Source organism: Armigeres subalbatus, chromosome 1 (assembly GCF_024139115.2).
Source record: "Armigeres subalbatus isolate Guangzhou_Male chromosome 1, GZ_Asu_2, whole genome shotgun sequence".
Lineage (NCBI taxonomy): Eukaryota > Metazoa > Arthropoda > Insecta > Diptera > Culicidae > Armigeres > Armigeres subalbatus.
In genome coordinates this window covers 263906680-263920114 of record NC_085139.1, presented here as the reverse complement: position 1 = coordinate 263920114, position 13435 = coordinate 263906680, and the positions used below count along the sequence as shown (strand labels likewise).

Below are 13435 nucleotides of genomic sequence, written 5' to 3'. Positions count from 1 at the left end.
CCATCATACTATATAATCACACAATCACCAACTATTTTATTTTACAAGATAGCGAAATCCCGTCATTTGCACGGCGTGGGAAGCATTGAGGACACAGGATCGAGACATTTCAGTATATATACAAATAGAAATAATTTTCGCTTGATGCTGAAAGAATTAGCAGCTTTACGAGTACCACCCCTACACCCGCTTCTAACGCACGCCACCCGGCATGGTGAACCTGTGATATTCCATTTGAAATCTATATCTAGTGATCTCTTAGGGGCATTACCGCCACCCAGTGCACAACCTTCTTTTCCTTCCTATTTCAAATCAGGTACTAGCAACACTACCGGCTGCTTTCATTAGGACTCGTCTATTTTGATCGTCATGACATCCGGAATGACTTACGATGCACGCGAATCCATAACTTACCATCTCCATAATATGAAGCACTTAATAACGCAACCGTTCTATAATCATTCCTCCGAGCAAGCATCGATGATCCACAATCTTCTACAAGTGACCCAAATTTAGCTATAGGCTTGTATGTCCAATACATGAACACAAATGAAAATACTACTATTATATTCATACAAAATATGATTATTTGAAAAAAACATGAACGTAGCTGAAACGGTGGAGCCTGAAGTAGAGGTGTTTTATTGTATATTAAATTTTAATCTTAATTCCATGAATGAGCTATTTTTTCTAGAATATGTCCACAAACTTTTCGCTTCAGGTACTTTCCCATGGAAGTCTGTTTCTGCAATTACTTGATCGATTGTCAATTAAGCTGCTGCATGGCAGCCCTTACTTTGCACCGTTCAATGTGGAAAAACGATCCATAAAAGAATGAAAAACGATCCATAAATAACATCTGAATATTCCATAAAACGCTACCATAAATCCATAAAATAGTTCGAGAGATTCCATAAAGAATATTTTTATGATCCATAAAACTTTGAAAAATGATCCATAAAAACTATATATTGATCCATAAAATTTCAAATTTGCGCAATTTATATCCTGATGATGATCCATAATTTCAGCCATATGATCCATAATTTTGGTCATATGATCCATAAATTTGATAATGTGATCCATAATGCTTGGAAAGAAGGCCAATGAAACTATATTAAATGATCCACACATTTTATAAAATCTATGGATCATTTATCAAAATTTATGGATCATATCACCAAAACTATGGATCATTTGAACAAAGTTATGGATCAATTGGCCAGAATTATGGATCATCATCACGATACAAAATACGCAATTTCGTAGTTTTATGGATCAAAATATAGTTTTTAATGGATCATTTTCCAAAAATCTATGGATCATTTGTCATATTTTCATGGGAAAATAGCAAGAATTGTATTGTTTTTCTTGACCATGTTAATGGAACATATTTCCCAATTAATTGCTAAATTTTAGCTTAGTTATGGATCGAAAAATTATTCTTTATGGAATCTCTCGAACTATTTTATGGATTTATGGTAGCGTTTTATGGAACATTCAGATGTTATTTATGGATCGTTTTCCAGTTTTTTATGGATCCGTCTTTATCGTTTATATGCAAAAGTATGTTTTGCCCTGCTGCATTTGAGAAAAAAAATTTCAGATGTGCTATTTATATCAATGGTTCCAAAATTGATGAAGCAGTTACTCATTCAACACATGAAAATGTAACCTCGTCGACATAGTTTGGGTGCATAACAAGGATGGCGGAATTCGCTCCTTATTTTAACTACATAGTTTATTTGTGGACGCAGTAGCGCCCGTGACAAGTGTTTTTTCTCAATATAAACGGATCATTAATTCAAAATTTTCAACGTCACTGGTTTTATTTTCTGCATCTGATAGTAAAAAGAATTGAAGTCTAGGAACTTTTTTCAAATGGGCCTAATTGATTTTGACCTTGATTTTTGGAATGGCGATTGTGCTCTTAATTCAAACCATTTTGGTCAGCTAATGCACCCAACAGAAAGAATAGATTGCAATTTATCTGTTAGTAAAGTCAATTAAACGAAATATGCTGAATAGAGAGAGTATGATGCGTTTAAAATTTCAAGGTCAAATACAGTTACGCCTATTTGAAAAAAGTTCCTAGAAGTGTCAAATATTTTATTTTTAGTGAGAATTTCCCCGCGTGCTGCGTCTGGTTGGCTAGTCACCGGACAGACAAACAGGGCTATAGGGCACTGCACGGAAACATTTCCTTCTCTTTCGTTCCTCATAAATTTTGACGTTTACTGGCCTTGTTGTTTTCTAATTTCTTTGCAGCGAGAAAGAGACAAAGCAGTCCGTGCAGTGCCCTATAGGGCACTGCACGGACTGCTTTGGCCCTTTTTCGCTGCAAAGAAATTAAAAAACAACAAGGCCAGTAAACGTCAAATTTCATGAAGAACGAAAGAGAAAGAGATTCGTTCGTGCAGTGCCCTATTATATATAGGGCACTACACGGTAACATCTCTTTCTCTTTCGTTCCTCATAAATTTTGACGTTTACTGACCTCACAGACAAACAGACATAACACATTGAACATTCACTCATGAAATTCATCGTCGTAAACACCCTAACGACATCTGTTGTTTTCACTAAGTTGGGCAAACCACGAACCAGATGGCGGTAGTGAGCAAACGTCAAACTCGGGTAAATACGATGCGCGCGCCACGAGTGATCGATTGGCCAACTAATGATGATTTAAATTGATCAGTAAATCGATGAACGATGAGGATTTCACAAGTGTTATGTCTTTTTGTTTGTGCTGACCTTGTTGTTTTCTAATTTCTTTGTAGTGAAAAAGAGAAAAAGCAGTCCGTGCAGTGCCCTATAGACGATAGACAAGAAGCCTAAGGTTTTTTAGATCACAACAAGACATGAAAAAAAATTGTTTATCACCTTATACAAATGCGAAAAAAAAGGCAGAGACATATTTTCCCCACCGACGTTGTGATAAAAAGTTTCGTTATAGTACAATTGCCATTGAGGAGCCATGTGTAAAACAAGTAGACATGCATCATCAGAACCGATGTCCTTACAATTGGAGGTTCTGAAAGAAATTCATTAGGCAGAATATCCCCCTATAATCCATTCATTTCGTAAACTGACCACTTTCAACCCCCTCCTCCATCCCTCTCGTCAAACTTTTTTTTATCAATCATTTTAGAATTGTGTATGGATTGTCACAGTTATGTAATTTATGGACGTTCATTAAGGTAAGCAGAGTTAACAACTTCAGCAAAACCAAATTGTTAGTTGTGACCACGGCGACCCCTTCCAGCTTCCAGAGGAAATCTTCTAAATTATCTTTAAATTGTTAACATTCCGATAATTTTAAATTTTTAACATTATTTTAGATATCTCGGAGATCCATAGTATTGTATAACGACCGTCTATGGTCGACGCGAGGTGATGTCTGTGTGTTTGAGTGCACAAAGTCTTACCAATTTTTTGGTACTTATCCTTATCCGATTTGCTTCCAACTGGTTGCATTTAATGGGAAATCCTGTTTCTTATTGAAGCATTGTTTCGTATTGATAATTTTATGGATCAGGCAATGGACTCAAAAGAAATAATAGCAAACATACTATATTTTGCACAAAAAACTTAAATAGTGTAGCTATTTTATTGGCTCCTATTCTCAACCAACAAGTTGCATTCAAATGGAAATCCTGTCTTATCATTTCATATTGAAAATTGGCTGGATCGGACTATATACTCAAATGTTTTGGCAAAAATACTATTTTTCCATATTGCACCAGAAAGTCACTGATATAGTTAGGTGGATAAATCAATGTTTATCCTAAATACATTCTGACTACACCACTGGAAATAAAATAAAGCACAAGTTTTTTGTTATTTGATTTTTTTGTGGTGTTGCGATTATCCGGAGTGAAAAAAAAATTGATACTTCGGATAATCGAGTCCGACCTGTAGAAATAAGAAATAAATGTAGTAAGAAATAAAATTGAAGAAAAAAACAGAATAATCCACCTAGCGGTGATGGTGCCTTTCTCGTGTATTATAAAATAAGAAAACACAAAGAGTAACAAGAAAAGTATATAATAGAGGTTAAAATTGCCCTTTAGGGAGATAGATTTAGTTATTTCCATTTTTTTTCCAAAGAAATGGGGGAAAAAACAATGTTTTTTTTTAAATAACTGCGGATTGGCCAATTTAGTCAATTTTCAATAGCGAAAAATTAGGAAAGATTCCGCGTCGAATGTAACCTGTTGCAAGCAAATCGGATAAGGCTAAGTACAAAAAAGTGTGTCTCACATTTTTTTGTACACATACATACATACATACAACCACACACATACAGACATCACCTCAATTCGTCGAGCTGGCAAAAGCCTTCTATCAAAAGTTCGGTTTGGAGTGAAAAAATGCGAAAAAGTTACTATTTTATTAATGTGCGTTTATCTGAAGTCCCCTCAATGAATTATCTACCGAGCTTCATCGTTTGGAATAAAAATGTTTATCTGATAAAAAAATCAACCTCCAATTCTTTTTTTTTTTTGCTAAACCAATTTTAATCTTTACATTCATTTTCTCGGTGAACGAAACGCTTTTTTATATTTCAGATTTTACAGTTTAGACAAATTAACAATAGTTGATCAAACATCACAGTTTTGTAAATCTGGTCATTTGTGTGTTATCAATCTAGGAAAATATACGCCCTTTTCAAATGTTGGTAAACATTAATGTTAGATTATGCCAAATTGCTTCCCAACATTTTTTATGTATTTATGTATGTATGTAGTCAGCCACCATCCTGGCTAGAGTCTTGCTCTGCATGTAGTTCCACTTGACAGTAAGGTCAAATTTCAATATGATTTTGAATTCAACATATTGCTGTATGAAGGGCCAAAAATGGGGTTGGTGTACCTGTAAGCAGAGACACTTACACGAAACCCACGGGAAAATGAGAATCTCCCTCCAGCAGAATGATCCGACAAAAAGAATAATTAAATTTGCAATACTTGTCAAGCTTTCCACGGGATGGTTTGTTTGAAGAAGGGCGCGTCAACTGGTTAACAACTGTTGGAGATAAAAGTAATAGACGCGAAAGACTAATACTTTCCTTCCTTGATTCCTAAAATAGTTTAATACGTCCAAAATGTGTCGTTGGTTGATGATAGACTGCTGAACCTATATTTGGCGCTGTAGGCATAAAACACGCTGATAAATTTTCATTCAATATGGACATGAAAAAAGTTTTTGTTAGAAAAACTTTTTTCCTTAAATATGTCACAGGAACATTATGCCCAGAAAAGTTAGATAATTGAAATACCTATGTATCTGCAGAAAAATTTCATCGATTTCTGAGATGAGTTTTTTTTGTAATATAGATTTTAAATTTAAAAACATTTTTTTTTCAATGTAGAAATCGTTTTTTTTAATTTTTTGGATATATTTCCAAAAAGCTTCTGGGAATTTCAAATGTTACTCTTGACAGTTTTTTGAAAAACTAAGTATGTAGAGTGGCTCAGAAATACCATATCTTTATGTCGACAAAGTTTTATTCGATTCTGGTATAGTGCTGCCAACCAAAATGAAATACTGATATTCCGGAAAAAATGGCGTTTGTCAGCTTATTTTCGGCAAATTATTTGCAGATTTTCAGTAACTTTGCCAGAAATCTCAGCAAAAAACGGGTTTTGCTGGGGCACGGCTAAAAAATGAAGTTTGTAGACCGAAACGAGAATCGAACTCGCCATCTACGGGTTGTTACGCTTTCGCTCGCAAGGCTAAATGAAGATCCAACAACAAATCAGTTAGAAATTATATTTGACACGATATTTGAAGATTTTCGGAAGAAAAGTATAATCCGCTATGCAATGGTTAAGTTCAACTTTCAATTCCTCCAGCTAGATTTTTAATGAATTAGTTAGAAGAAGGAATGCTAATGTCAATTTTTGATTGAATATTTAATATCCATTCATATTTCACAATTTGGCGAATTTTTGAAAATGGAGATGGATGCTTTGAGTTTTGCTATGAATTATGTAATTAAATGTGGCCGGGAATTAACGTTGAGAACGATTCTTTCGTTTGAATAAATCGTTGTATTCAATGCCATTTTGAAATGTAGGTACAATGTGACTACAGCAGCAAACATAAAATGTCACTCGATCCTTCATCATGCAACTTTCTGGTTTCGCACCTGCCTCCATTAGAACGGAAACGCACCCATTAGAAAGCCATTTGTAGCCCTTTCCTTCGGGGCTCCCAACCCAGTCACGTATCGAAGCAAAACGCCAGAAATTATCCATTGCCCCTCATCCGGCGTGGTCAAATTAAGCCATGTGCTAAAAATATCACCGAGCAGTAATTAGTTTCCCCGTCCGTCCGACCTTTACCCGCGTTGACGGCTGCTGGGTCACGTTACATGACTTGGGAATAATTTCGGTCGCGTTTAATGGCAGCCCTGCCAGTTGGCATTACCAGCGGTGTTAAAGCATCTCGACACTTCCTTCACCCTCGAAAAGCAAAAAACGACACTACCCTGGGAGTGATGATGCTACACTGACTGGCAAAGGCAGGACGAGGGGTCCGCCCCGCGAGGAAGTGTCAGCTCGGGAAAAAGTGCCATTAGCTCTCCCGTCGTCGCACGGAGTAAAACCCGGCGATGATGACTCTCGCCATTAATTTTGTGCTGTTTTTAACAATTTAAATTTTAAATTGTGTGCCGACGACTACTGACTGCGTTCGCAAGTTTTCCCCTTCAGGGAAGCCAGATTCTGTTTTGAAGCCATTTTGATCCATTCATTTCATCTTCTAAAAAACATACAATTTTGAACACGATTTCAGATGGATCAAATGAGAAATGAATCGTTAGATCACTGTCACAAAAATTAGTTATTTTCAATTACGATCATAATATCAAAATAATGTAGAATATAATCCTTATTCCTAAATCCGCTTTTTTTCACACATAATTTATGTCGTCTGTATCAGTCACATATAAGACTTCTATACCACAGCACAAAAAAAATCCGAACAGACGGCATCGCTTTCCTTCATGAGTGTGTTTATTGTATGGAGGTTAAATTTTCGGTACATACGCACAAGTTTAAAAGCATATCGTCGTCTAAAGCATTTTTTTATTCTTATTTCTGTGGGACAGAAAAACTTTTAAGCTCGTCTATTGCCTCGCATCCGAACATAAAAGGATCGGAAGGAAGCAGGAAAATTTCCGACAGCGGAAGCTATAGGAGAGCGGGGGAACGGGCAGAAGGACCGGGTGGCGAGGAAACGCGGAGAGGGAGTTAATAGCGCAAATTGAGGGAAAACTCGATGGCTTAGGAAAAAGAATAAGGATGCTTAAGCGTGCAAAGAGCTTCGTGGTCTCGTTCGCACTCTCCTCATCCCCACGGGCGTCGTTCGTAAAATCCCGCTTGCTGTGCTGTGGGCGGAATAAGCGGTAGGATGAGGTGTCGGAACTGTTGGAATAGATCTCTCACTCATACTCTTCCGGCTTATGGTGAACCGTTTTATGTTTTTTCATCGTTTGATATTCAAGGGGATGAAGGAATCTGCTCGCTCGGAACAAGGGTACAAGCAGCGAGTAAATTTGCGTAAAGTGCCTAAGCATCAAGTTGGCTGGCATACATTTACGGGAGATTAGCTCCGGAGTGGTGTGACTGGTGGCCAAGCTCCGCCTCCTTGCGTGCATCGCTCTCCCTATTGTTCGCCGTGTCGTGAGCGAAATTTCTAATCACAGGTTTGTGTGTTTGCTTTTTGCGGTGTGCTGCGACCGATGGTTGGCTTGGATTTTGATGGGAGGCGTGGCCTAGCAGAATGGTGGACGCGCTCTCTCACTCTCTCGGAGCGATTGCGAAGAAAGAAACAAAGCAGACTGGTTCGACGTTGCTGGATCGAGTGAACGTGTGTGCGTGTTAACGCGATGTTGGACTTATTTATCGGCGGTTCCGTTTTGCACTTGGAAGCATCAACACCATTTTTGGCCCGGTAGCAGAAGCGCTGGAGAGAGCCGTCGTCGCTCCTTCTCCCGAAATTGCGTGAACTGGTCGCTTCTGGGTGTGAGTGTTGCGTTCGTTGCGTCCCTCCCTTGTGCACGGGCACGTTCCTTCGTTGGTTGTGTGCTGCCGGATCCGGTTTCTCCGGTCCCAGGGTCTGGTTGTGTTGACGTTTGGAAAATGCTTGCTTTTTAGTGTACGTTTAACGCTGATCGATTGAACATGTGCGTTTTAGTCCTGAACGGCGTCGGTGGCGGCAAGTTTTAACAGTTTCCCTAATCTGCTAAACGCTTTGATCCATCTCTCGTTTGGATTCGGGTTCAACGCAACGCTCGCTCGTTCCGACCAGTGAACATTCTGCATGTTGATGCGTAGTGTGCGGAGCCGTCGCGATTTTTGTTGTTCTTGTTGTTGTTGTGGGGATCTCGCGTTGCCGTGCGTTGGCTGCAGTCGACGCGTAGCCATTGTTCGTGACAGCAAGATCAAGTGGGAAGTTTACTCGTCGCTTGTTTAGTGATCCGGAAAAGGGTGATTAGCGATCGCTGGTGAAATTTAACTGTGATTAGTGACCCGTGAAAACGTCAAACGCTTGGAAATTCCTGAATATTGAAGATCACGTCAAAAACAAAGATGCAACAGTAGCAGTGATGGTTGAAGGATTAATGCGTGAAACATCATACTTTTAAGCTTGAGTGATCGCTCGGTGGTACGACATCGTGACAACTGAAAGTGACCGACTTGTGAATGAAACATACGATCAAGTGAGTGAGTGAAAGCCTTTGACAGAAAGAAATATCGAAGCCTGATCGTGACAGTGAGTGACCGAGTGACCTTTTAGTCCGTGGAAGCTCGAGCAGATTTTTTTTCGAGACCACGTCCGTTAAAAGCAGTCAAAATCGTGCTCCAGTGGCATATTCCGGGCGAAAGCCCATTCGAGCTCACCAAGATTAGTAGCCTATCGGATATCACCGGCGCGGGTGGCGGCATGACGGTACCGGTGCAGCGAAACTCGATGGCCGTGCTGCAGCCGCCGCGGTCCCGGTTCATGATCAACGATATCCTGGCCGGAAGCCAAAGCCAACACCACCACCACCACCACGCGGGTCAGAATGGCAGCAGCGGGGGCGGTGGAGTCGGTGGCGGTGCAGATAGCATCAACGGCAGCAGCAGCGAAGGTCGAACGCCCAGCCCGGGGCCGCGGGATCTGAGCATAGTGCCGGGGGGACACCATCTGGGGCATCACCATCCGGGAGCCGGCGGCCTAACGCCGGGAGCACAGCACCACCTGGGCCTGCACCATCACCACCATTACGGTGGCCACGGTCACATGGTGGATGACGATGTCAAGAGTGAAAGTGACAGCGACGACAGCGGACCCCTGGACAGCTCCAGCGTTTGTAGTAACGGTGAGTTTAGTTCGTTTTATTTTTTGAGAAAGTTAATGTTTTATTGTGGATATGAAAGGAAGATCGCTTTGGATAGAATAAGATAACTATCGTAGCGAACGCTGACCGCCTCAATGAAAGATGTGTTCAACTACAGGATTATATCTTTTGAACATAAATCAGTTCTGTACTAGTCGGTGAATGAGCGACTCAATGGACTACAGCTGGGTTGCCCTTGTATGATCTCCTAATCATGATTGTTAAACGTTGTAAACAATGAAGCATTCGTTTGAATCTACGTCTCATATTTTTAAAAGTTTACGCGCTAAGTTTTTTTTTCGAGCTTGGTAAAATCGAGCACCGCCTCTGCTAAGTAAATTTAAAAACTGATTTTCATCAAAATTCCGTTCTCTGCTGATTTTTGGTAAAAATATTCTCCATATCTCTGCAACTGAAATGTCTTGGCAAAAGCTATTTATTGGAACTGTATCTGCTATCACCTTGGAAAAATAAACAAAAAATGCTGAGATCTCGACGAAACAAATCAAGTGTGTAGGGTAGAATCATTGATGACGCCCCAGAATATCTCAGAATAATTATTAGAAAATCAAGAAATTTCTTACAAAACTTTGGTCTAGAATATCGGCATTTTCTTCCTTATATTATTGAAAATACTACGAATTTTGATTGTTAATAGCCTATTCTGGTTACGTCATCTATCATAATAAGTATCGTGTTAAAGTTGAGAGGGAAGATTAAATGTATGGGAATTGGCATCAAGTTACTCTTCATCATGATATTTATTTTAATCTGAATAGACCCTTCAAAGAATTCCTATAATTCAAAATATTTGTATCAAACCTTCAAGAAATCGTTCAGTTTTTTAAAAACAGGTAAGGTTTTGATTTTTCCAAATGATCTTGGAAGTGGCGTTATGAGTTTTTGAAAAACTTCATTTTACTAGTTGATAAATAACTGAGATCTTATTTGCTACATACCTCCGTATTGATAATTTGCTATAATAGCCGCTATTTGTATTTTTTAAGAAACTTTAAGATGACTACTTAAGGCACCATTTTAGGCTGCTCCATCACCAGCCAAGGTTAAGGACACAGTCACTTTTGGTTGAAAAATGATGAAAATTCCAGCAATTTGTACCTAAATCAAATAAAATTGTAATTATGGTACCGACTGTTGTTATAATTTCATGGCCTACTTCTAGCGTCTCACCGTATTGTGATGTTTTTTTTAAATTGGTGGGCCCCCACAAAGGGTGTCAGCCTTTGGAGGGGTTCAGAAATCAAGAATTACGCTAAAAGAAATTTTAGTTTCATTGATTACCTATTTTTGTCTCAGTCGACGCTTTGACTTATTAAGCGTCGTCTTACCCAAAGATCCCTTATGTTTGAAGCCGCCAACAATTGATCGGCAAATGTTGAGCCAAACACTTTTTTGATTTCTTTTATTTTTAATTATATATTTTTCAAGCCGTCGAAAATAAGGGGACAGTTGAACTTTAATAAGTTGAAGAACTGAATGAGCGAATAAATTTTTTTGACCAACTACGGTGTTCAGGTCGGCGGTAAAGATATTTTGTGTAATTTAGAGCACACAATAAATATTCCTTTATTTTTTATTTCCACATCAACATGTCGTATGGATTGGTCTCAGTTTTGATTGTTTTTCTAGTTCCACAAGGAGCTCTGGCAAAAAAATCTGAAAGATCACAAAAAGTTATTTATAATTGTGACGTTCGAAGACCACATTGCGTGGATCGAATTAGTTCTATATTTGAGCACAGCAAGGGTCACCGGGAGGTTTCCTGAACCGTTTTATTTTACAGCGGTGACGACTCTCAATTTGCTTTACACTCCAAATTTATTAAATTTGAATTGATTCAGATTTTCCCAGTTGATTCCTCCAGGCACTACATCCAGGTGTGGGGTATGGATTTTGTAAAAATTTGAGATAAATTTTCTCGCTTTATTCAGAAAAAAAACTGCCATGTGGTCTGTAAATATTGTCGGCGTAGCACCAACTTAGAATTCGGAAGTCCGGACTTCCGAACCGAACTTTCTTCCGAAGTTTTATCTGTCAAACCAATGGATGCGTTGTTTAGCGCATCTTTAGGGGAATCCTGCGCACTACTTCCGAAGTTGGGAAAGTTGCTTGTATCTGGAGAAAAATCCAACTTCGGTATAAAAAGCGGTAAAAATTTATTCCGGATACACAATAAGACCATCAAGGCCACATTGTTTAATTGGATTTTATTTTTTTACTTGTGTCTATGAAAGTTAAATAGCTCAAAACAAGTGCGTACACCCGATTCTGTTTGAAAAAGGTTTTTTTTCACACGGCCGTGTAGAAAAAATCCCATACATTTTTTTTACAAATTTTCTCCATTTTGATGATTTGTCGAGAAATTGTAAACTTTTTAACAAAGATTTTAGAATTTTGAACTGAAACCACCTGATACACGGACCGCATCTACCGTGTAATAAAAGAATCGGGTGTATTTGAAAATATGGTCCGATCCAACAGTTTTGTTAAATGGGAACATCTTCATCAAGGGATGTAAATATTTGGTTCGTTAAAGTTGTTAATAGGACACTACTAGTTGATCTAAGAGGAATGTCCTCTAGTACTATCATCTATCAAAGAGGTTTTTTTTCTTTTTTTTCGAGAGTAAAAATCAAATACAGGTTGGTCCAGAGCTGAATTTTTTTCGTTACACTCCGACCAACGCACTTCGAAGTTGGATTTTATTGACAATTCTGTTATCGGAAATAGAAGCCTGTATAGGAGAAATGTAGATAAGAATGTGCCTTCGATAGAACTGTCAAAAACAGTAGCCAACCCAAGTAACATTTTGAGTTTTATCGAGAGTATGATAAGCAGTTTATGGGAACAAAATTTCAACACTAGCAATAAAACTAAGATCTACATGACAACCTCTTGATGGCCGCTATAAGATTATGTTCAACCAAGTGCAGCACTCTTGAGAACGTCTTAAAAGTAAGTTCAAGGTTGTTCATAAAACTGCCATGAAGCCGCAGTCAAAAAGGGAACTTCTTTTCCGTGCAGCTTTTTGTTATTGTTTTAGAGATTGAATTTCGATTTTGGAGGATTGAATAAAACCAACATTCATGGACATGGAGGAAAAATAATGTTTAATAATCGGAAATTGATGGCCTCAGAATTCGTTCGCGTGCTTGCAATTTTTGTGCTCGTTCAACTTTTTGGTGAAACCAGGTAAGAAAATCAGTTCATTGGAGCGCGCCGCCGTAATATTGTAATTCACGGCTAATTTATTGGTGCAAATGTCAAATCGATATGCTGTCTTTTTCTTCCAGTGACATTCCGATTTGCAACAAAACATTTCTTATGCTTCAAGATTTGAAAATCATCCTGAAATGCAGCGCTTATAAAAAATGGTAATAGTGCTATCCAATGAGCAGCTCGAAGTTGTTCCCGTCCTGCTTGTTCTTTTTTGTCAACAAATGGGCATGAACAGGACAGGGAGAAACTTCGAGCTACTTCAAGCTCTCATTGGACAGCACTAATGTATTGTGCGAAATATTGTCGCTGATTTGAAATCAATTCTATGCAACCAGCATGTCTGCTACACTGTGGGCAGTTGACGGTCAAAATAAAATTTTGCGTTACTTTCCATTCCTTGCGATTTGTTCTTCTTCAAGAGGATTATACATTCGAACTGGAATTTATTCCTGCTTGTCAATTCAGTGTTATGTTAGGATATTCATAGTTATGAATAATGCATATTATTAAAAGCTTTTCTAATTTCAGTAAAACGCAAAGTCAAAATGTGTCAAAATTTAACATTTATTGATATTTTTACTTTTTTTTATTTTCACAAATTGTTGTTTCTCGTATGGATGGATTTATATTTTTTCGATAATTAATTCATTGAGTAATAAAAATGAAAATAATAACTCCATTGAAAAACTTTCTACATGAAAAGTGCTGTGAGAAGAAAGGAATAGAATCATATTCTGACTGTGGCCCTCCGTTAATTTAAACAATATTTCATTCAAATTAACGGGATTCATTTACTTT

At 38.2% G+C, this 13435-nt stretch overlaps 1 protein-coding gene across 2 annotated transcripts in view; it reads left to right on the top strand.

Moving 5' to 3' along the window:
* The window catches only part of LOC134207235 (homeobox protein B-H1-like), a 205513-nt gene that overhangs the window by 64158 nt on the left and 127920 nt on the right, over nt 1-13435 (top strand). The window contains exon 1 of one of the 2 annotated variants that reach the window (XM_062682957.1): nt 8180-9379. The exons of the other annotated variant lie outside the window; for it this stretch is intronic. Within the exon in view, the coding sequence (XP_062538941.1) occupies nt 8959-9379 (421 nt within the window). The 5' untranslated portion in view covers nt 8180-8958. Of the gene's footprint in view, nt 1-8179; nt 9380-13435 lie in introns of those variants that run through there. 2 annotated transcript variants of the gene reach the window in all.